Consider the following 23,949-nt stretch of genomic DNA (forward strand, 5'->3'; position numbering starts at 1 on the left):
AAACCAACCCCAAAACTCAACACTTGACCACATAAAGATGTTTGTATTGGTGCAAGTCAACCTAAACTCATTCCGTGATCAGCAGAGTGAAAAAAATGGAATTTTATAGTTGTGATCCATCCACTCTAATTTAAATATATAAAATAAGACGTAATTTCTATCCTTTGGCCATCCTGTGTGAATCTGGTGTAGATTGCAATTTTTTCTGGAAGAACTGGTATTTTTAAAGCTCTGACAGAATCATGGCTACAAAGCCTGGTACAATTGCAGTCATGTTGTTTGTGGCATAAATACATGGTCTGGTGATCTAATGTGACTTGTGATTTATTTTTTTAATTAATAATTTGGCAATGGGGCATTATCATGCTCTTCAAGTCTTCGACCTAATACCTACCTTTACCTACAACCTATCAGCTTATGTAGGATGTAGTGACAGAATTTCCACATCTAACATAGAATCCCTCATTTCCCTTATCACACAGCTATCTTGTAAGGATTAATTATTTTTACAATTATTAGAAGACACAAGTGCCATAGAAATGTTATTATAAATGATGTGTGTCAAGTCTGGAGGCTTATTTAAAAGGGCAGTTAATTAATTTCTAGTAATTCCCAGATGAAACATAGATTGATATTTTTAAAATCTCAAATACCAACTGGATAATCAGATTTGGTTCTTTTTCAGATCCTTCACTTGAAAATCAATTCTTTTTTTTCCAAATACCATGTTTGGAGCTTCTGTTTCTGTAATTTTCCCTGTAAGTTTGCAGTCATTTGCAAATATTTATGCCATGTATTTCAGCACACTGTGATCAGTAAATAGAAGATGATGGAGCTGATACAAATTTTAAAGTGGATTCCGTATTTATTTTTCCATCATATTCATCAAATGCGAGGGTAGAGCTCACAGAAATTTAAACTTCCTTCATCTACCTCTGTGTTAGTGTGTTGATGTAGACATTTCAGGATAGTGGAACAATAATTTTTATTTTTAATGGGGGGAAAGACCTCACCTTGCTCCAAAAGACCTCACCTTGCCCCAAGTTGTCCAGCAAATGGACAGTTGCTTTCAATGGGGTTGTAAAGCAATATTGTAGGCATTGATCCTGCAGATCTCTTCACTTGCATTTCTTAGGTAAAAGTGTTCTCTAGATTTGTACGTTTGAGTTATAGGTATATTGAATTGGTGTTAATGTGCTCAACTTTTGGCAGATGAAGATGTTCATGTTTCTACGTAAATCATCTTTAGATAATGAGTTAGCTCAATATACCAGCATATGCCTACAGAAAATGTGTTTAAACATCGTTCACTGAAACCTCAAGTAACAGACTTATTGGCATATGAGCAAACTGCTCTCAGGCAAGGGAGGCTGATACACCCTGGTAGGTCTATCAGCACTGATCCCCTGCACGATTTCTGCCATCCACTGGGGGTTGACTGTCACTTTTTAGTTCCTACTGGTAATGCCAGGGAGCTTCCGAACGGAGTAGCCTGAGAAGTAAAGATACCACAAGCCTTGTGTCCCCAGGTCTAGGCAGTAACCAAGTGGATCAGGTACTACCAAGAGGCACCACGGGACACGTGGTCTGACTCTGGTTGTTGGCACTCAGACCACCAAACACACACATGCACACAGAATAGAGCCTCTCACCCAGAGGAATAGTTAGAAATTGAGTTTATTAAAAAGACAGGACAGACACAAGACATTGTCAGACAAGTATATTTGCCAGCCTGCTTACATGCTACCAGTCCCTTTTATTCCTTTTTCTAAACATCCCGTAGTATGTGCAGGACAATGACAAGATGTTCTCCTTGGCATTCCATAACGAGTCCCACACCACTGCAGGCAGTGATGATGAACTAATGATGAATGCTGAAGAAAGACCACCCAGAAGTCTCCCTACCCCAAAGGAAACTTTGTTTTGACCCATAGGATGGAGATGTGTCAGAAACGGAGAGAAAAACCAGCAGTTAGTTAAGAAGACTAAAGATAGTGAATTACTCAGCAGTAAAAGAAACGTCAGCTAATGATAAAATTGTCCATGCTGGAGAGTCTGTTGAAGGTAGGTATGCAGCTATGATCATTTCAAGGGAGATCAACAGTGGCTGGGAACATTTGAGACTTAAAAGTGAATTTATTAAATAGTAACATGTACATGAAAGAAGCCAATGCATTTGTCCTCTCTTTTTTTCTTTTCCTTTTATTTTAAGAGTGGTAGAATATGCTGCTCACAGTCAAACCCCTATCAACTGAAATTACAGTAGTAGAGATTATTAAATGCTATATGGTCAGACCCTGGACAGTCCTCTTGCACTGGGCTTTCACAATGAGAATTAGGAAGCAAAGTCAGCATTAGTTTTGACCAAAACAGACTCTGAGAACTCCTTTTGCTTGATTAAGTTTTTGACACTGCAGACTACAGGATGTTAATTAAGAATCTTTGCCACCTTTACTTCTCTGATGTAGTTGTTAAGTGGTTTCAAAGCTATTGTATTTTTCAGAAAGATAATAGAAGATAGTTACAGAAAATTATTAGTGAAATAGTAGGTCAGGTGAGATGACTGTAATGGTGCCTGTTGCCTGAAACCTGTGAGTCTGTTGAAAGGCTATGGCCTGATGCTATCCCATTGCTGCAGGAGGCACTGATTTGGCCTCTTTACCAGTTTCTGGGCTCTAAATTAGTCTTCTGCATTCTTGGGTTTTGTGCATGCTATAATATCATTATAGTAAGTGAAAAGTTCGTTATCAGCTGGTAGAAAAGGCTTTTGCTGCATTTTTACTCAAAACATTCAATTCTGTCTTTGGCTTTAGCTTTCATTTTCAGACAAACCTTACACTGACTTTGGTGCAGAGCGTGTAGTATCATGTCTCCAGCACACGGGGGCTTGTAAAGAGGGGTTCCCCCCTTTAAACCTGTTTGAACCTGGCTGGAAGCCTGCCAAGATATCCTGACAGGACAGCACTGTATGGGAACAGCAGCTGAAAGAATTAAGGCTTTGTTAGCACAGGACTTGCTACTGCAGCTGTGATGCTCCAAGGACAAAGCTGTTCTGCTTACTCAGCTCCATCCCAGGGACTTTCGCACTGTAATCCACTCCATGACGTTTGGGCTCAGGTTTCATTGTTGGGTGGATTTCTCTCAATTTTCTCTCAATTTCTCTCTTAATTCAAAGGTAAATTGAGAGCTACAAATTCACAGTCTACACTTTGACTTAACAATTAGGCAGCACGGCTTGTACCGCTGTTTATTTTAGGGGTTCACATGAGTACGTGTATCTCCTATGTAGTGAGTTCACATGAGGCAAGTTTGTGTGGGTCATAAAGTATCTAGACTGTGTCTGGTAGAAAAAGCTAAACTTCTTTCACTCCACACACTGAGTTAAGTTATGAGATAATTTCATTTCTGGTAGTCTTTGGAAAATATTATTTTATCCCACCATGGGTGGAGAAGGCCCTTCCACTGTTTGTTGTGATTACATTTTCTAATTTCAGAGACCACACAGCCACTATCTCAAGCAGGCACAGTAAATAAAGCATTGTAAGTGGAATCATGCTCCAATCAAATTTAGGTGGTAGCAAACATAAATTAGTATCTGAAAACACATCAAACTGAGGGTAGAATATTACTTCTTTATGCATTTCTAAGGGATTTTTTTGTTAGCTCTACATTCCTTCAAGTTTTAGCAAATGCATCTGCAAGAAAGGAAGTATTTTGTTATAAACTTGATTCCATTTTTCCTGCACTTGGGCAAAACATTCAAATCAATCTACCCTCTAGTGGATAAACTGAACTGGGTTGTATGTATCTAATCCTTCCCCCTCTTTTAATTTTTTTTTTAATAAAACATGGACTTTTGCATAGTGCTTCTGCACAGTGTAATTTAATGTGCCCTTCTGTGAACTTTCACGTAGAAAATATCAGTTAGTTACAAACCTAAACCATACAAGGCATTACCCTAACAATTCCATCTTCAGAAAGGTTAGCGTGTGGGCTTTTTTGATAATGTGGGAATTATTGAGATAGTTTATTTGAAAGGTGGTGAAGGAGAGGAAAATCCTGTGCAGATGGAGAAATAAGATTTTTTTTTTTAACTGGGGTTTTAGCAATTCAGAGTACTTTGAAAAGATGTTGTATCAGTGACATGAGACAATTGAACAGTATTTTACCTATTAAAAATAAAATGTTCTCGATAGTAATAGGGGCTTGTATTCTAACCCTGCTAGTATAAACCATCTATATTGTAACTGCTGCATTCTTTTATAGTTTTTGCACATTTCACTTAATGTATGTTTGGGTTTCTTGTGTGCTATTACTGGCAGTGCTTTGTATAAATTCAGTTTAATCAATCCAGAAACTCATTTTCTTTTTAACATTTTCCAGCTCCCTGTTTTGCTCTGCTTCTCCATAACATTAGAAGATTCTCCAAAGGCACCAACATGGGAATTTACAGACTCTTCTTTTCACTAACCATGCTTAATGCCATTCAATTTTGACATAGGTCAAACTAGCAATGTCCATGTTCAGGAGGTTAGCTTGAAAAAACCCCTTCAAATAAGATTATCACACTGGTCTGCAATTGTTATTAATAACTTGAGATGTAAATTGTCACTGGATTCTAAACTACATATAACTGATATGTTTCTATATTTTTCTGTAAAGAAAACAGGTTCTTTTTCCCATGCTACTTAGATAAACCCATAGTTTAGGATTGTATTTATCTCTGCTGCAATTTTATTTGGATTTCACCTTATGTGTCAGTTGACACATATATTTTTGGAGTTTTGTTGGAGATAGGGGCAGTGGGAAAGGGGATTTTTTTCTCCTCCAAGTGAAGGATTACCATACAGCTGTGAGACACTCTTAATCAAGTCAGAGTAAGCTACATCAGATGGGCTGCTATCTGAGTACACTGTGAAGACAGCTGAGCTGTCCGTGCTTTACTTTAATTAGGCTTTAAATATTTCATCCCTTACTGCCCAAGGTGTGACCTGTCAAGCTTCTGAGAGGCTGCTCCTTCCTGACAGAGGTGCAGTGCTGAACCCAGGACTGGCACACACTTCTATCCAATTTATGTACAGTCACTTGGTGGGTTTGTGGTTTTCTCTTTCTTGATGTGCTTGTTGTCTGCAAGAACAGAATATAACTGATCTGTTAATGTTAAAGGATATTTTGAGTTATTAAATAGTTCATCAAAAGCCAGCCCACATCTCCTGATCCTAATCTTTCACAGTGGTTTGACAATGTCTAGCAGTTTTTTCCGCTTTAAAACTTGATTTATTAGTAAAGTTTAAGAGGCAAAAAAACCCAGCTGGATATAGAACAGAGATCCAAAATAGTGTGCATTTACCCAAACTGGATTGAGCTGACTTCGTGTCTTTTCGTGTCTGAATAGAGAATGTCCTCTTTCCCCGTCATGATTCTCCCTTTCCCAGCTCCCTGTTCTTCGTTCCCTTGTCCCCAGAAGGTCCTCCGAAACGCAGCAAGGCAGGGAGTGCGAGTGGGAAAGGCAGGTGGCAGCTTTTTGAATTCTCAGGGAACTACTTGTCGCGTCTGGGGGTGCTTTGTGCCATCCTCGGCAGCTCCTTCTCAGGAGTGAGTATCATTAGAGAGTTAATTACCCCATGCAAAGACCCGTCGCCACTGAGAGATAAATACATACAACTGTAAGTTTTTTCACGTCTAGAGTTTGCTATTAAGTATGTAAACAGCGTTCAAGCTGCATTTTGACAACTGGCTCCCCCTCGGTGTTGATCAGAGCAGTGCGTACCCTGCAGCTGGAGCACTGAACCAGAGCTGCGCTGCTGCTGTTTGATACAGTTCCTGGGGGACACTGAAATGTTTCATACACAAAGCTGTTTGATCTCTAGCTCTATATTCTTTGACACTGCCTTAGCGTAGCCCAGTTTCTTGGCTTTCACAAAGCACGTTTCTATGCTAAACACCACCCGCAAAAGCCCAAAGCCTTGCATTGGTGGATCACTAGCCAAAGTAGCCAAGTGCCTTTTGTCTCTGTAATAAAGTTGCATAAACCATAAACCTACAAATCATTATATGGAACCATGTAATGAACCTCTTCAATCATTTCCTAAGCAGCGGAAAATCCTATTGGAAAGCAAGAGATATGAATATTTATTATAAAATCCACTGGTTGTTATCAGAAGAAATAAAATTGTTCAGATGGAGAGCAAAACTATTGTTCAGGAATGAAGACCCAGATAAAATCTGAAAGTTTTATTTCATCTCTGGAATAGCTAACCAACCTTACTTGTTTTGCTTTTACAAAGTACATTAAGAAATACATAAATAATGATTTTTCTGTCTGAATCCTACTAATGGCTCTGTTCTGGGGCATATAGTCTCTTCACCCTCTCTGCATTTTGCAGCTCCTTCTGTCTTAAATTACACTATCAGTGCACAGGGACATCAGTGATTCACTCTAATTTATAGCAGTGAGAGCTGAAATAGTCCCTGTCCTAAGTTTCCCAGATTGTGATATAGTTTGTGTGGCACCAGGAAAGTACAGCTGAGAAGCAGGACCCATTCTTCAACATGCATATAGTATGGGATGCAACTTCAGCAAAGTGTCCTAAGGGAATTATAAACAAAGAATCTAATTGTAATAATTCTGGATATAAGTAAACCTTTCAGTTCAAATTTGTATTTAGCAGGGAGTGAAGGAAAACGATTTTTGAAAAGGTTTAAGAGGGTGGAACTGGTTTGTTAAAAAGCAAAAAGTCCTGTCTTTAGGTTGTGATCATAGTAAAAATGTCTTTAGGATTAAATGACAGTAGATATAATTTCCATCTGGTGTTTCCATGAAAATATGAAACTGAAAATAGAAAAAAATAGTGCAAGTTCACCTTTCCACTTTTTTTTCACCAGTACTTCTTCAATAAAAATGTGGGTTTAGCTTGATTAACGCATTTTTTACATTATTTTTTAATTTGCTGCGTTGAAAATAATATATTAATTAAAATAATACATTAATTAAAAATCAATTTTAAGGTTGTTTTTACATTTGTATACTGTCAGAGGACAGATTGATGAGACATTTAATTTAGTGGGAAAATAAAAGAATTTAAAGAGAATGAAGAATTTCATGCATGCCAAAGAATTGTTTTCCTTTCTTGGTGTTTTTCTAAAAATGATATTTTCAATTTGACATGCTAGTTTTTGGTTAGTAACCTGAAAAAATTGTTATCCCCACAACTTTAGTAAAAACCAAAGGGAAAGTGGATTTACTAAATTTTCTTTTTCTGACTGAATACGAACAGTGCATATATAGTCAACATCAGGTCCGATCAATCTCTTTCTCAGTCTTTTTAATAGTTAAATTAACTGTTTTACACAATTTGCACCAAAGTGATAGTACCTCTTTGAAGCAAACTCCGCATGTTGAGCTTCGCAATCGACACTCATATTACGGGTTCCAATTATCGTTTTCCTGGTTTGTGAAGCACTGAGGATTATCCCTCAGATTCCGGCACAACAGTTGCCATTACAAAGCAATACTGACCCATTCCTTTTTCCCACCTTCTACTCTCTCCAGAGCTACATCTACAATGATCCTATCAGGTACTACGCGAGGCAGAACCCCAAAGAGCGAGCTCCTCCTTTGGCCCATCCATCAAAATCCCACCAACAGCTCGCTGAGAACCTCCGTGGGAGGACCTTCAGCCAGAGCCAGACAGAGAAGTTCTCACCAGAGTCAGAAATGGGGCTTGACCAAAAAGCCCTGATGGCTGCACTGCACACCTACATCACCCAGAACTTGTCAGCACAAAGCAGTGACAAAAGCCCTCACAGCAGGACTAAAGGGTCTCAGGTTTATGCCGATAGATTCTACTCCACACAAGTCAGTCCTTTTGATGGAAGTTTTGCCAAAGGAAAAGGAGAAGATTTTAAAATGAAGAAGCTGTTCCAGCCGAGGCCTGCTTCTGGAGTGCTGAGGCCAACCCCTGAGGTGCTGAGCCATAAATCTGCTTCCCAGGATGATCCCAAGGACCCTCTAAGTGTAGTGGATGGTAAAGTTGATATTTACTTATTTTAGCTTGTCTGAAGTTTCCCTCATGCTCAGTGAGCATTTTTGAGAGAAAGAAAACAAAATTAGACAGTTGATATATCTCCTACTATTGGCATATTTATATCTACCATAACACAGTAACAATGTTCACCATTCTAACTACTCTTTCCCTGCAAACATCTACCCACATTCTTCAACCCACCTTCCATATGCATGCAGAAATATATGGCACTCAGTAAGACAGAGCATTTATGTAACTTGTTATATTTTCAAGGCATTTTACAAACAGCACGTAATTATGGTTATATCTTTGCTATCAAATCTGTTTTCATGCAGTCATCCCACACTGTATAAAGGTAATTTGAAATGCCTGGTTTTGTTCCATATCTCTTTATTTAACTAGAAATTCAAGGACCATGGGTAAAATTTGAAGTCAAGCACAGAAGTGAGATAAATTCTGGCGCAGAACACAGAGAAGGAAGGAGTCTGTCAATTCCATGACTAATACAGGAGGGTGGCATTGCGTTTAGTTTTGTCTGGACATTCTGTAACAAACAATCCATTTGCTGGATTGTCATCTATTTTTTGCAAATGCTGTTAAAAAATGACCAGATCCTGGTTTCTTTTGTACATGATAGTTTGACAAATATTTAAATGAAGATGGAGGGTAACATTCCACAGGATTCTGTGATAAGCTTTAAGCACTGCTTTGTAAGACGAATCTTGGGGATCACATAGACTTCATAATTCTGATTAATTTTGTTGTTACTTTAAATTAATCTTAATATTGATGTTATTCCAGTAATTCAGAATGCTTGAAAAATGAAAGAATTGATCCTCAGCCCTTGTCAAACACCTGCATCTGTTACAGTGCAGTCACCACTATATCCCAATGGATTTTCGTGATATGTATTCCTTTATATCCCTCTTGCAGTTATCATCCATAAAGTGTGATGTTCTTTGATTTGTTTTGTTGTTGGTTAAAAAAAATAACAAACCCCCAAACCAGAACACACACAAACACACAGAAATGTCAAAGTTGCAGCAGAGGAATGATAATGCTTGCAATCTACAGGATGCTCAAAAGTCAAAGCATTCTTGGTATGGTGCCCAGAGATAATAGGTTTCAAGGAACGAACTATAATGTAAAATCAAATCCAGGTGGCACTGTAAGTCTCTTGCACAGGTTAGACAATTTTGTTGCTAGACTCAAAACAAACTAGGCACACGCTGGTTTCATTATCCTCCAACTGTTCCACTTCACCTTTCCTGGTAGGAGCCAACTGGGAAAAAAATGCTTAACACTTACAGGGAATAACATGTTTCACAATTCATTGTGTTGTACTACTTTGACTTCTTATACATTATATGCCCTGTAGGAACTTCTGCCATGGCAGTTGCTTTTAAATGTTGCATTGACATAAAATTATGAATTGAGTAGTAAATAATATGGTTTCCTTTGTTTTTTTGAGCCACTTAATAGTCTCATAAGTAAGTGGTGAGGACAGACCCCAGTGTATTCATTGCTTAAAATGCTGTCCATTGGAATGGTGGTGGTTTGGGTTCAGATTTCCCAGGCTGACTGCATCATCTCCTTCTGCTTTTAACCTTTCTCCTACTTCTCTGGTGCTTCAGGGTTCTTGTACACTTGCAGGTTGTTTCTCTCTTGCACTCTGTAAACCATAGAACTCTTAAAAAGCTGGAAAGCATGAGATGCTCAGTTCTCTGCTGCATCTGATACAAGATTAGATAAAGGAATTGGACTGGGAGAACAATCCAGAAGGTACTGAGCCGATTAGTCCTGAGAATTGCTGCAAAACAGTGGCAGGTAAATCTGCTAACAAGGCACCCTGAGGGAGAAATAAAAGAGAAGAAAATGTGGAGCTATTTTTCTATCAGATTTGGAAGCTGTTAGCTCTAGGAGTAGTGTGATGTGCGTGGGTACTGCCTTTGTAGTCACTGTGCAATACTGGAATTGTTAATCTCTCTTCTGCACCAGCTGTATTTAGAATTTAGCTTGGTTTTATGTGGTTTGTTTTAGTCTACTCATTGTTGATGTGTTAAATATTACAGAACATCTCTCTGTTGCTTTGAAAAGGTCAAAAAATTAGTAATTCAGATGTCTTTAAAAAAATAGCAAACTTCCATGTTTATGGAAGAAAGATGCTTTTGTACATCCTCTGCCTTGCAGAGCTGGGATCACCATTCCATATGGCACTCAGCTGCTGTGTACAGCTAATGTGTGGTCAGTAGGGTGATGGGGTTGAAGAAGACAGACCACTCTGTGGGACTTCTAACAAAGTTACTGCTACCATACCATGTGGTAGTGAGGCAAGTTGGCTTTGGTACTTGTGCCAGTGGAGTATGAGGCATGATTTACTTTCTATACAATAAAAAGCTGTTTTCCCTTGATAAGGTGCTGATGTTAACTACTAGGGAATTATACTGGTGAAGCTTATACTAAAAATTACATCACCTAGGGTATGTATGCCTTTATTGTCATCATGGTTCCAAGGCAACTATGAAAGGCAACTTTCCATTCTTCACGTGGAAAGCTGGAGCTAAGGGAGAAATCTGGTTTGTAGTACAAGCCCTGTGAAACATGGCTGACATTGCTGAGTCCCTTCAGAAGGGGTCAGTTGGAGAGTATAAAGTTGTGCAGGTACGTGCATGTTCGAGCACCTTTGCTGTTTGAGTGCTGTGCCATTGCAGTATCCATCTGCTTTTTGGTCTTTCTCCAACAATATTTTCGGATTTTAATACATTCACCATATTACCAAAAGGTGTTTGTAAACAGATGCACTGATGTTTATTTGTGTATCAGCAGTATTCAATAATTTGCAAATTATTGCAAACATGCACAAGTGCCATAACAAGAAGTGGAAACATCAATATTTAATATGGACATGGATTAACATTGTATCAGTAGCCTCGTGAAGTTATCAAGACTCTTCACGTAGACCTACATTTCACCAGGCTGTTACACTGGTGACTGTCCCTCCTAGTGTACTAAAAACATGAAATTCCTCATACTTAATGGCTTTGGTTGTTGCCTTTGGTCCTAAATTATATGCTTAATATAATTATATGCCAAAAATAGCATATAATGCCAAAGTTTTACTCATTTCAACACAAGCATTTAGGAGTTTGATGAACTGTGCCCAGGTGTCAATGGCCAGGGCAGGAACACCAGCATGGGAGGAACAGGAGGCTCCACTATATAACACTGGGGTTTTAGTGAACCAGGAGGACCTGCAGTGAGCCTTATCTCAGCATTATCTGGATTAGGGCCTCTGGCCATTTTTTTTCTCATGTTATTCCCTACCCTGTTCCCCCATTCCCATTTTGTTTGAATCTTTTTTTTTAATTGACTATGAACCTGTGGAAGTGGGCTGGAGAGATAAGATTTGGCTAAGACAATAGGTACAGAAAAAAGTTAGATTGGAAAAAAGGAAATGGAATGGAAATGACAAAGTTACATTGACTGCAGTTGTTGAGCAGCTCAGTAGTTGGTCTTGACAGCTGGCTGTGAATCAAATGAAATAAACAAAAATCTAGTAGTGATACATTAATATAACTCTTTTAATTATATATGTCCTGAAATATAATTCTCTTTTAAGATTTGTCTTCAATGATGTTTTATTTGTAAAGTTTTAGTTTTGATTCAGATCTGACATATATTCTGTCTTTTCTGACTTTATTAGCTCTGCTTCAATAATTTAGGTTTTTCTGTCAAGTTATTGTCCAATAGTTCTATAAAACATAGAACAGAAATTATACCTAAGAAGTCACAAGTCTCCTGTGGTAATCTGGTAGTACTGTTTTTTCCTACAGCTTAATTTTCAGCATTGCTGTCATATGTAAGTGGCCATCTGCCAGGTAGTTGTTGTGCTTCTTGAAAAAGTTTCTTGAACTCAGGTTCAAGATTGTATTGAAAACTTTAGTTGCAGTTTGGATCAGTTTGCTCTTGTAGATCACCCTTCTAAATGAAAGCATTTGTTCATTATGTTTTTACTATATTGTTAAATTCATAAAGGGGATCGATACAATAAAATTGAATGTGGAAAGGAAAGTATTCAAAGTTTTCTCTGAAGTGTTGCTAAGCTTCCGTCAAACTTCCATATTAATTTTACTGCCTCCAAGTATCTTGGCCAAGAGAATTTGGCACAGATTGTGAGTTTAAGTCTTTGACTCTCATTGCTGAACACTTTCCTGTACAAAGCACTCCACTATTTCGGTATGGTAGCAAAATCTTTGTTGGCTGTCACAGTTTGAAGTAACACCGCAGATTTAACCTGTCTTTTTTATTGATAGCTGCATGTAAATGTGCTTAAAACTATCTTTTTTTAAGGTAAATTTCAAAAGTTCACAGCTTACAAAGTAAGTTGAATTTTATAATTAAATCAGTATGATTTTGTAATAACATCATGGTGGATTATTGGAAAGATGTTTCCTCTTCACCTGGAAGAGAAAGTAAATCAGAACCACCTTCCCCATGGGTCAACATGCTCTTTGACTCACAATGAACCTATTATTTAGCTGCTTAAGTTTTTTTGCTTTATATGGACTAACTAGTTAAGAGAAAATGGCATTAGTTGGGTTGTTGAATTATGGGTCAGGTTGGAGGAAGTTAATCTTTGCAGATAGTTAGCTGCTGGCTCTCACCTCTTCAGTTAAAAATGAGGGGTCCAAAAGTTGACAGATGTATCCAAAGTCTTGGCATCTTTTTGCCAATGATAAATAATCCTTGATGCTTGTCTCCCTGCAAAATCAGAGATGTTCTACTGCCTCTTCCCTGGAGCAGAAGAGTTTCTTGACTACACCTACTTTTTCCTGGTCTCTACCTACTTCTTTCTGCTTTACTATGAAAAAAAAAAATCCTTCTTTTTAGCCCTTCTTACATCAGTGTTTTTTCCTGCTTTCCTACTTTTTAATTCACATTATGTAAACCTGAAAGCTGACAGCATGGTCCCAAAATCGTTTAAAAATGATGATGAACATGTCCAAACATGTCCAAACATAGGGCTTAACAGGGAGAATGTAACTACTGAGAAAAAATGCTGAATGTTGCCTTCAGACTTCTTACATGTAAATTCATACATTCAACGGAGATTTAAAAGCAGTCCATATCTTCCTACACAATACTGCCTATGAGAAAGAGTTTTATTGCTTGCATGCATATGCATGTGTGTGCTAAAATCCTTATCAACATGAATAAGCAGAACAGAGGCATGACTGAAAATGGTTTTGGTAGGCTACAGTAAGCCCTGCTTTTAGTTTCTCATACTCCAAGGGACGTTAGGCTGAGTTTTGCAGAGTTATACAGATTGGTACTGAAATATAGATGCAATATATACAGTCAGAAAACTGCATTCCCTGAAGAGCTGTTATGCTCCATCTTCTGACTCACCTTTAATATCCATTGTCCTTGAATTTCCTTATCTTCAAAAGGTTTATCACATCCAGGTTGTTTTGTTGGTTTGATTTTTTTTTTGTTTTCTTCCTCAATGTGACTGGTAAAACATTCACAGATGACAAACCAAAAAAAGTTTTATACATATATATATATATCTATATATATATATATCTATCTATATCTTTGAGAAAATACGCAAGTTCCAAGAGAAATCAATACAGTTTAGAAGGGTTTTTTTTCATATCCATGTATGTAATGGATATATATCCATATCCACTTCTAACTGAAGAGGAGCTTTTTGATTGAAGGAAAAAATATCTGACTCTCTTTTTTTTCCCCAGAAGTATGTATAGCTCTTCACCTTGCAAAGAACAAATCAACAAAGAAACTTGATCTCTAAGACACAGTAGTGTTGATTGCACTGTTTTGCAACTAAAAAAAATTTAAGCTACCTCAACACGTTTCTTCAGTATTTTTAGTTAGTCTAGACTAGTAAACAATGCTCTTCTTGTAAGGAAAAATGGTAATTTTATGCCCTCTCTCTAGGACAACTTGCTGGGTTGTAGTGGTATATATCTCCCATTCCTGACACAGATTCACCTTGTCATAAACTTTAACATCCATTTAATGAATGTGTATGCCTTCCTTTAGAAAACAGATGATCTTCATGAAGGAAAAGCTGTCTTTTGGGAAAAACAAAAGATGCTTTCTGATATAGGCACACGTGTTTCATGTGTGCAGCTAAATCATGTGCTTATGCTGTTTTGTGATCCAGAGACACTTATTAAAGATGTATTGAAGGACCTAGAGAAACACCAAGTGAACGTGGAGAATCTCAGCTCAACAGAACTGGATGAGATCGCTGACACTATCGCCACTGCAATTCAGAGTGTTGACATTCAGCAAGAAACACAAAATGGTGCTGGAAAAACTAAAGAAGACAAAACAGAAGCACAAACAAATAAAGGAGATGCTCAAGGAAAGGCAGAGTTTCAGATGGGATTAATGGAAAACAGCATTAATATACCAGGTATTCATTATAAGAGTTAAGTACAACAAAAAAACAGGTGTCCCAAATTTTCCTCTATTGTTTCACATTAGTGCCAGACTTTTAAAAATCCATTTCAAAGAAGTCGTGAGGGAAATTTCTGTATTTCCCCAAAGGCTGCAGAATTTTAGCTTTTTTTTTTTCTTTTTACAATGGGTTCTTTATTTACAAAAGAAATCTATTTGTGAACACTTGGCCTTCAAAGTTCTCAAACAGGATAACCCTACACACACAATTATATTGAAATACAAATTGCTTTATGCTGTTTGGTCTAATTTCCAGTTCTCAAGAATGAGATATTTAAGCAAAATGACAATGAAAATTATTATATTACAAGGTGTATTTCAAAACGTGGGAAAAAAAATGTTTTACAGGTACTCATTCTTTAATGTGCCACAATTACTTGCAGAAGAAAATCTGAGACAAGTAGAGGTAAAAAACCACTCGTTCCCTTTCCCGCTTAGGGAATAAAAAGAGTTATTATGGTTATTTGCTTCTGTCTGCACATATATTTTCCTGGTGATGCAGATTCAGGAGCTACAGTAATTGCCATTAATGAGTGGATACCACAGTGGGACTAGTTATCAGTCAGTCATTCTCTATTTTAGGACTGTTATAATATCTAGGACACCAGAAATGTATACTATAAATCATAAACAGTTATTTTAACTTGCTGTCTTTTTTTATGGTGTTATACTGAAATCCTTACTAGTTAGGAATATTCTGGTTATTTTAATTGCCAAATCTGTTTGTATATTAGAAGGACCAAACCAAATCATGCTGAGAAAAAAGAATAGCACCCAGTTCATAAATCAAAAAACCAGCATTATTTGACTGAGGTTAAGGATGTGACTGAATATCATCACTGTAGTTGAACTGTAATATGGTTTTGGTGAATGATATCTATTGAAATAAGTCATCTTCTTCCACCAAAACATGTATGAGGGATGTATATGTTTCCTTTTTTTTTTTTTTACTCTAAATGTTCATTCAGCTAGAGCCATTTCATAGGGTTTTTTTGCTTAGATATTGTTAAACTGACATGACAACTGGACACTTAATTAGCAAAATAACACTATTACTTAGGCTCTTGAAGTACTCTGTCTATTGATCTTGCATTAATTTGCTATCGAAGTGGGGTTAGAATAACAATAACAAATTATACAGTGCTCTTTACTGTGCCCTTTCAGCTTTGATGTCTTAATGTTTAAATTACATAAAAAGGCCACTGCTACAAAGCAGCCTATGAAAGTCTTTGTTTTGTACATTGTGTTTGCCCTTCATAACTATATATTGGTGTTTTTCATATCCTACAGACAATGGAGTGCATGAAGCCAGTGCAAGAACTGATAAAGAGGTAGAGTACCAGTATTTTAATAAAGCAAGTATTTCATCTCAGAATATCAGGTTTCTGTGCAGTGAAGGTCAAAAACACAATTCTGAAATGTAAGACTTGTTCTGTGTTTTCTGTGGCTATGATTCAATATCACAAATAGCAAGTTGTTGATGCATTGAAATATCAAATGAACATTGATTTAAATCTTAATTAAAATTAGGTTTGCTGTTCAAAAAAGCAAAATCAAATCCTTTTTTACCTTTCTTTAATTTGTAAATAGGGATAATTCGTAACAGATTCCCAAAGTTCAGACAAATTAAGGCTTTTCCTCAAGCTAATAAATTTTGAGTATTGAGGTGTTCTTGAAAACACTCTTCCCTGTCCTTTTGCTCTTAGTTCTGGTGAATGCAAGCATCCTTGCCCAGATAATCTCACTGGTTTTCAGAAGTGAATGAGTAAATATATTCCCTCTGAAGGTTTGTGTTGGGATGGGTATGGGCTGTATTTCAAAATTCCCTCTCCTTTCATGGGATCTGCCATTCAGTTTTATGTGTTACCATTAATTCATTGAATATCAGAGACATTTCAAAAGCTCTGGGCATTACATCTCTTACCGTAGCTATGAACATCAAATTTAGCATTTATCCAGATTACTTTTACAATATTCCTCATAAGCTTTGAATTGCATCCTATGGACTTCTCTCCAATATTCAGCCATTTTTGAAGTATATTCATCTTTCTTTTTCTGGGTTTCATGGAGCAGAAAAATGTCAAAGGAATATTTTTAAAAACTCTGTGAAACTTCTCCTACTATATACTCTGTCAAGAGCTAGTACTCTGAGACCATAAACAGGCAAATCCTCTTGTGTTCACAGTAAAATCTCTTCCACCCTTCTACCAAGCAAGGAAAACACTCACATGAACAATGTGGCAGAAGCTTTAACCACCAGATGAAATTCTTCAAGGAATGAAGTGCTGTATTTACAACAGACTTACAGAGGGTCCCATGTATAGATTTCTCAGTGGCAGTTTGAATCGAGGATGTGATAGAATAGAATATACTGTGACACAGAGCACAAAGAGCCCATTAACCATCATTTGCTCCCAAATGCTTGGCTGCAATAAAGTTATGTAATGAAACAAGCTAAGGAATTGTTCCAGGCATATGTTTTGACTTTTGCTCATTTGATTATTGTTTTGATTTATTAGACAGATTTTTTTTTCTGTGATCATATGTTTAGCTTATTGGATCACTCACATACAGTTTGTCACCATTTCTAGAAATGAACAAGTGAAACAGAATTGGTCATATAGTATCTGTTCCCTCTCCTCTGTTATAACTGGTGAGACCTAAGAAGTATTCATGTTTCCAGGCCCAACACATACACATGTTGATGGATATTTGTATTCTTTCTCCTTTTCATTAACTTAGCTGATAATAAAGTTTTATTTTCATCAATACTTAAACGCATAGACACAGGAAAACTTCTGGAAAAATATAGTGGCATAGTTTAATGCTCTCTTTTATTATTACTGAATAAACATTTTGTTCTTAACACAGTCTGGCAGCTTACAGAAATGACCATGCAACAGTTGCATGAGTAGACTCTGCCATATAAAATAGAATTTGAAAGATTTAATCTAGTTTTGGTTTGGTATATCATTCCTGTGCTTAGTTTTAAAAATAATCTTTTTTTTCGTATAGGAGAACACTGCAAAACTAATTAAATTCTTGAATGAGAATGCACTATCTGAAAATGTGCCCAAAGACCTTGGGCCTGAAGAATCTACTAAGACAGAAACCAAGAAATCTGAAGAAACTGACTCTTCTGAAGAAATAAATGCTGGTGTGGAAAATGTAAAAAGTGAGACTTTCTCAAGGGAGCTGACAACTGCAGAGAACAGTGAATCTGACTCCAAAGACCCAAGCAAGACCAGCTACTGGATTAAGAATGCTTTAATGCAGGATGGAAACTCCTATGAAAAGCCTCAGAAAAATATGGGACAAGGCTTACAACTTGAAGTGAAGTCTTCTGAGGAGAAAGAATACGGCTACATTGTGACAGTGAAAGAGTAAGTATAGCAGCCAATTTAAATGGCATTTTTAACTGGAGAAAAGATAAAGTCATTGCACCTAATGAAATATGAATGTGCAAGAGGAAAATGCCACAGGCCTGATTTTTAATACATCTGAAACTGTTTGGGACCTGTTCAATACTTTGATGAAAATATGAAAAAACAGTTCCATTTTCTTACAGTTGCCTTTCCGCCCTTGCAGATGATTGTAGGTCTTTTGCTTAGACCTCCCTCTATCTTCTCATGTTCCAGTGACCTTCCAATATGTCAGTAAGTGTGCTTATGGTTAGGATGCAGGCTTTAAATATTTGACTTGAAAGTAGTCTAAATATCAATGCCTGAGTCATTCTTTCAAACAATGACACACACGGTAATAAAGCGCAATATTTTCTCTGTGGTTTCATTTTGATCTGAAAATGACACATATAGGATTCCAAACATCACATATGCAGCTAGTTTAGAAAGAAAGACCTAATGGTTTCAGGTCATGTCAGTAATGAATTTGACATTTAATGCTATACTTTCAAAAGACAACTTTAGCCCCCTAGTGATACACAGTTCATTACAGGAACATTTGGGATTTTAGAATGGTGTAGGCACTTTTACATCCTTTTTCCCCCTGTGAGAGCAATGCTATATTTGGTTAGTGATCATGACTCATCTTCTGTGAGAAATTAGGAATTTTTAGGATGAGCTTACAAATCACTGCCCAGCATCACAGAGAAACTGAGACAGGAACTTCTTTAGCATGGATTGATTCTTTTGACTGCCTCAAACTTCTTAATGGGATTGAAGACAACAGAACTGTGGAGGATTTGTGTTTTTACTATACTGTGTTGCTTTGAAATCCATGTGGCTGCATATCAGAAACAGACCAAAAATTGATGGAATGCCCCAGTTTAACTGCACCTCTTGGATCCTGCCTACGAATGTTATGTGAAGCAGTAGAAGCCAGTTTTTCCTCAGCTCAGCAATACTTCCCCCAGCTCTTTTAACTCACATCGATCTGGAAGGCTCCTTTATACCCAAGAGTACCTTAATGACACCATCATCCAGACTTTATTTGGCTCATAAATTCTGTATAGCTTGGAGCTTTCAGAGCTCTGTGTAGTGGGAAATGTTCTGAATTTCGGTGTTCACAACCTGGAGATTCTTCACTGTGTCATCTTATCTGGTTTTCTTCCTGCTAGTCTCCCACTGATGGGTTTTTCCTGAATTATGTCTGTTATTATTCAATGAAACTTGCTGAAGAAGATCATTTGTCCAAATGTTCTTCGTTCTAGAGGACTCCATATAAACTGATATAATTCAGCATAGTTTTCTTCAGACTCTTTACCATTTTCAGTAGGAGAAATACAAAAAGTACTTTTTTATGTACTAGATTATTATAATTTTAGCAACTTTTGGACAAGATGCTCTTAGCCAAAGTGAAAGTCCATCCTTGACTGGATACTGGGGGGAAACACAGTTACAAAGGATGAGGAAAAGGCTGAGCTACTTAATGCCTTCTTTGCCTCAGCCTTTAGTAGTAAGACCAGTTGTTCTTCAGGTATCCAACTCCCTGAGCTGGAAGGCAGTAATGGGGAGCAGAATGGAGCCTCCATAATCCAAGAAGAAACAGTTATCAATTCACTGTACCACTTAGACAAACATAATCCTCCATAGCTGGATCGGATTCACCCAAGGGTACCAAGGGAGCTGGATGAAGTGCTCACCGAGATACTTTCCACCATTTACCAGCAGTCCTGGCTAACTGGGCAGGTCCCAGTCGACTGAAAGTCAGCAAATGTAAATCCCTTGTACAAGAAGGATTGGAAGGAGATCTGGGGAACTGTAGGCTGGTCAGCCTGACCTTGGTGCCAGGGAAGGTCATGGAGCAGATCATCTTTATTTGCCATCATGCAGCATGTAAAGACAACCAGGAGGCAGGGCCCAGCCAATATGGGTTTGTGAAAGGCAGGTCCTGCTTGACAAACCTGATCTCCTTTTACAGTGTGACCTGCTCAGTGGATGAGGGAAAGGCTGTGGATGTGTCTACCCAGACTTTTGTAAGGCCTTTGACACCATTTCCCACAACATTCTCCTGCAGAAACTGGCTGCTCGTGGCTTGGGCAGGTGCACTGTTCACTGGGTGAAAAACTGGCTGGATGGCTGGGGCCAGAGAATGGTGGTGAATGGAGTTACATCCAGCTGGTGATCGGTCACAGGTGTGTTCCCCAGGGCTCAGTACTGAGTATTTATTATCTTTACTAATGATCTGAATGAGAAGATCAAGTGCACCCTCTGTCACTTTTCAGGTGACACCAAGTTGGGAGAGAGTGTTGATCTGCTGGAGGGCAGGAAGGCTCTTCAGAGGGATCAAGAGGGGAAACGGCCTCAACTTGTCCCAGGGGATGTTTAAATTTTATATTAGGAAAAACTTCTCTACAGAAAGGTTTGACAAGCATTGGAACAGGCTGCCCACCATCCCTGAAAGTATTTAAAAGATGTGTACATTTGTCACTTAGGGACACTCTTTAGTGGTGGACTTGGCAGTGCCGGGTTCATGGTTGGACTTGATGCTAGAGGTCTTGTCCAACATAAAGGTCATTCTGCTTGGTGGTGTAGTTGATATTTCAGGAGCAATCCATTCACCATTAGCTTCTGAGGCTTTACAAGTGCAATCCAGAGGAGATATTAAGACTGCTTCAGTGAACTCCATGAACTGCTAAGATGGCAGCATTTAATTGTGCCACAAACCAGAGATAAATATTTCTATTTAATAGTTGAAGAAAAGATTTGTGATACTTTAAAGACTTGTCCAAATGGCAGTCTGATTGTCAATGGCAAGAACAATAGGTCACTCCTGCTGTGTTTGTCAAGTGACCTTTCGGATGGTTGGAGCAGTGCAATCCATACCAATCCATAATATCCATCATGCTAAGGTTTGGAATGAATTGACAGTTTCAGTGTAGAAAATTGTCCAGCAAATCCTCCACTGTGCTGCTTCAGCACTTTATTATGCTGAGAAACCAATCAAATTGGTGATTTATTTTCTTTACTCTTTTCCCTTTCAAAAAATTGCGATTTTACCACTGTAGGATTTGTGTGAGAAAGATTTTTTCTTTCTCAGTGTAATTGCTTTGAACTGTTTTATTAATTTTAACTCTGAAATTCTAAAGTAATCTTATGTTTTAAAAAAAGATATCTACAGGTTGTTATTTTCATTTATATTCTATTTCAAGCATAGTGATAAAATACGTCTCTGTTATAGTGGGGATACATCAGTGTGAGTTCTCAAATAAGAGGAGTCTTTGCCTTTGGACAAAAGAGCTCTTCCTATTTTCTGAAATTCTAGTTCTTCAAGTTTGGAAAACTTTCTTTTTTTTGTTCAAAAAAATACCAGTGCTCCCATTTGTTTGGCAGTTTGTGCTCTAAAATTAGGGCCTAGATCCCACAATCAAAACATTTACACAGTGTTTAGTCTCCTGAGTATCTCATGAGGAAAGCCAAAGCTTGACTTTCCAGAACATGTAGTTCTTACCACCTCCAGTAAAACTAAATGTAAGCTGCTGCATGCTCAGCAGTTTAAATAGCCAAACTGACATGCAATTTCTCAAATATGAGATTGAGTAGCTAGACTTAAATACACTAAGAAAAATCCTAGTTTGAAAGTTCATCTCTTTTTACTACTTATCACAGTCTTTCAAGCTTCAAAATTAAGTCATGCTCACCTGACACCATGCTTGGACATCTAATGCAGAGGAACCTGTCCTGTTTTGGGATTTATCAGAAGGCATGTGCTTGTAGTTCTTGTAGTTTTTCATATAAATACTAGATCACAGACTAGAACACAGACAGCTTATGGCAGCTCTCTTAGCTTGTGAGCCAACTTCTGGTATTGTTGTATTAGGCAATTCCTGGATATTTCATGTTTTGTCATATGTTAACTCTCAATTCCAGACTGTCTATGTAAAATTATATAGGCTGTAAATCTGTTCACAGCTTCTTGACTGAATTGGATCCTACATGCATGTCTGTGCATTTCATTTGAGGTCACTGGTATTCTGCTCAGGTGCTGTGAAAAAGCTGAAAACAGATCTTGTGTTTATAGTACAAAATTGCTATTGAATATGATTAGTCTGACCCATTTAGTGTGCTGAAGGGTTAGGTTAATTCCAAATACTTGATATTACTTCTTCACCTTTACGAATGTGATAAATGATACTGCTTTGCATATAATGATTACTTTCCTCAGGATGGTGTTCAGGTTAGGACCCTGAAGCTGGGTTGTACAGAACTCTTGGTTTATTCCCCAAGTTTTCTGTTTTCCTAGGCAGGTCATTAAAGAATTGTATTTTTATGATCTTCATTATTTGTTTCCCCTACCAGGTGGAAACATTTTAATTGCATTTAAAAATTTAATTTAAAATAAATAGGAAAAATGAATCACCAGATCTACAGCAATGAAACAGGTCTGATATGTTTTATTGTTCTTAGTTACTGGAAGGTCTTGATGTTTCTTAGGAACTGAGCTTTTATATTCCATAAGGCTTTTCAGCTGTTTTTAGAAAATAATAACAGAATGTTCTTGTCCTTCAATACATATATACAAAAAGATTTGACCTCCTCTGTATATCTCACTGTCCTTTTTGAAGTTGTTATTCTACCTACAAGTGCACTTTGTCAAGGGAAAGAGATTTGTGCATATTCTTCAATTAACTTCTGCAACCAGCTTTAAAAATTAAAAGAAATTATAAACATACATAAAAGAGAAAATCTGTTGATATTGAAGTCTGATAAAATCACCAGGGACAGCGTTGCTGAGATTAAAAAAAAAATTAAATGTAACATTTTTGTCTCTTGCTTTGTCCCTTTCCTTAGAAGACTCTTCCCTTGTATAAATAGGTTCTATAAATATTCGTAATTGATTTTAAAGTCCAAGGTTTTGCTTCTGACAGCACAACTTGACCCCCTATCTGAATAATACACTTGGAAAATCCTTGCCTATGAAATTATCTAGTAGACACAATTTGGTCACTGTGTATCAGCACCAGAACTGGTAGAGACATAGTTCTAGAATCTTTTGTTGCTAACTCTTCAAACATAATTATTCATGATCCCTAGAGTTTTCTAGACTTAAAATCTTTTTCCCATCTGTAATTTTCCATTTTTCTTGTGGTACTTAGAAAGTGATAGAGATTATATCCCCCACATTACTCCTTCACTGCCTTATTTTTGATATTATACATTCCCATAGGAAAATGATACTTCATGCCTCTTATTCATCCACAAGAAAATAACAGAAAAGTGGTAGCTAATGTGGCTTTGCCACAGAGAGAAATAAACACTGGCTTTTGTTTGGTTGGGGGTTTATTTGCAAGAATTCAGCTTTGTATATTTTGAATTTATTATCTGCTATATGTGGAGAGATAATATGTTAATCTGTTCTACTTCAATTGCCCTTAGCTTTTGTACTTTCAAGATCTGTTGAAATACATTATGACAGAACATGATTCTCCCCTGCTGATGTAGATCACTTTACAAGAGAAGAGTCCTTCCAAGTGTCCATCTTTCCCTCCTCAAAGGGCTTCACTTTTCCAGATGTTTTCCTCTTATGTCTGTTGGGACTAGCTCTGGATTTTCCCTTCTAGAGAAACGTAGAGAGAAAATTTTCTAATTGATGCATCTGATGACCAGCTCATGTGTTGCACTAATGTCAATAACGACAAGGAATCACTCTGGTCCCTTGAAATGATGAAAGGCAATAGGCAATTGTGGGAATGTGCCTGGAGTCCCCAGTAGCACCACAAGGACTCCCTCACATTTGTATTTCTCCACTTAGCTGAACAGAAATGGCTCTTGGCCTGGTTTTCCAGATCAGACATTCCCAGAAACTCTGATTTCTGTCTTTGCATGCATTCTGTGCCACCTTAGCATCCATTGTTTAGGTCTCACATGCCAAGTCTTTGGGAGAGCAGTTGGTACAGATACTCCACAACCTCTCTGTGAGCAGGTTCAGGTTCCTCTGCTGGCTCCAGGCTATAGAAATGCACATTACATATCCC

The 23,949-nt window shown here is 37.5% G+C and overlaps 1 protein-coding gene across 1 annotated transcript in view; it reads left to right on the forward strand.

The window, feature by feature from the left end:
* The window catches only part of PTPRN2 (protein tyrosine phosphatase, receptor type N2), a 648,310-nt gene that overhangs the window by 232,868 nt on the left and 391,493 nt on the right, over positions 1-23,949 (forward strand). The window contains exons 6-9 of the mRNA XM_027648381.1: positions 7,553-8,027; positions 14,218-14,472; positions 15,807-15,847; positions 17,532-17,899. Coding sequence (XP_027504182.1) covers positions 7,553-8,027; positions 14,218-14,472; positions 15,807-15,847; positions 17,532-17,899 — 1,139 coding nt within the window. The remainder of the gene's footprint in view (positions 1-7,552; positions 8,028-14,217; positions 14,473-15,806; positions 15,848-17,531; positions 17,900-23,949) is intronic.

Source organism: Corapipo altera, unplaced genomic scaffold, assembly GCF_003945725.1.
Source record: "Corapipo altera isolate COAL_440 unplaced genomic scaffold, ASM394572v1 47, whole genome shotgun sequence".
NCBI classification, from domain to species: Eukaryota; Metazoa; Chordata; class Aves; order Passeriformes; family Pipridae; genus Corapipo; species Corapipo altera.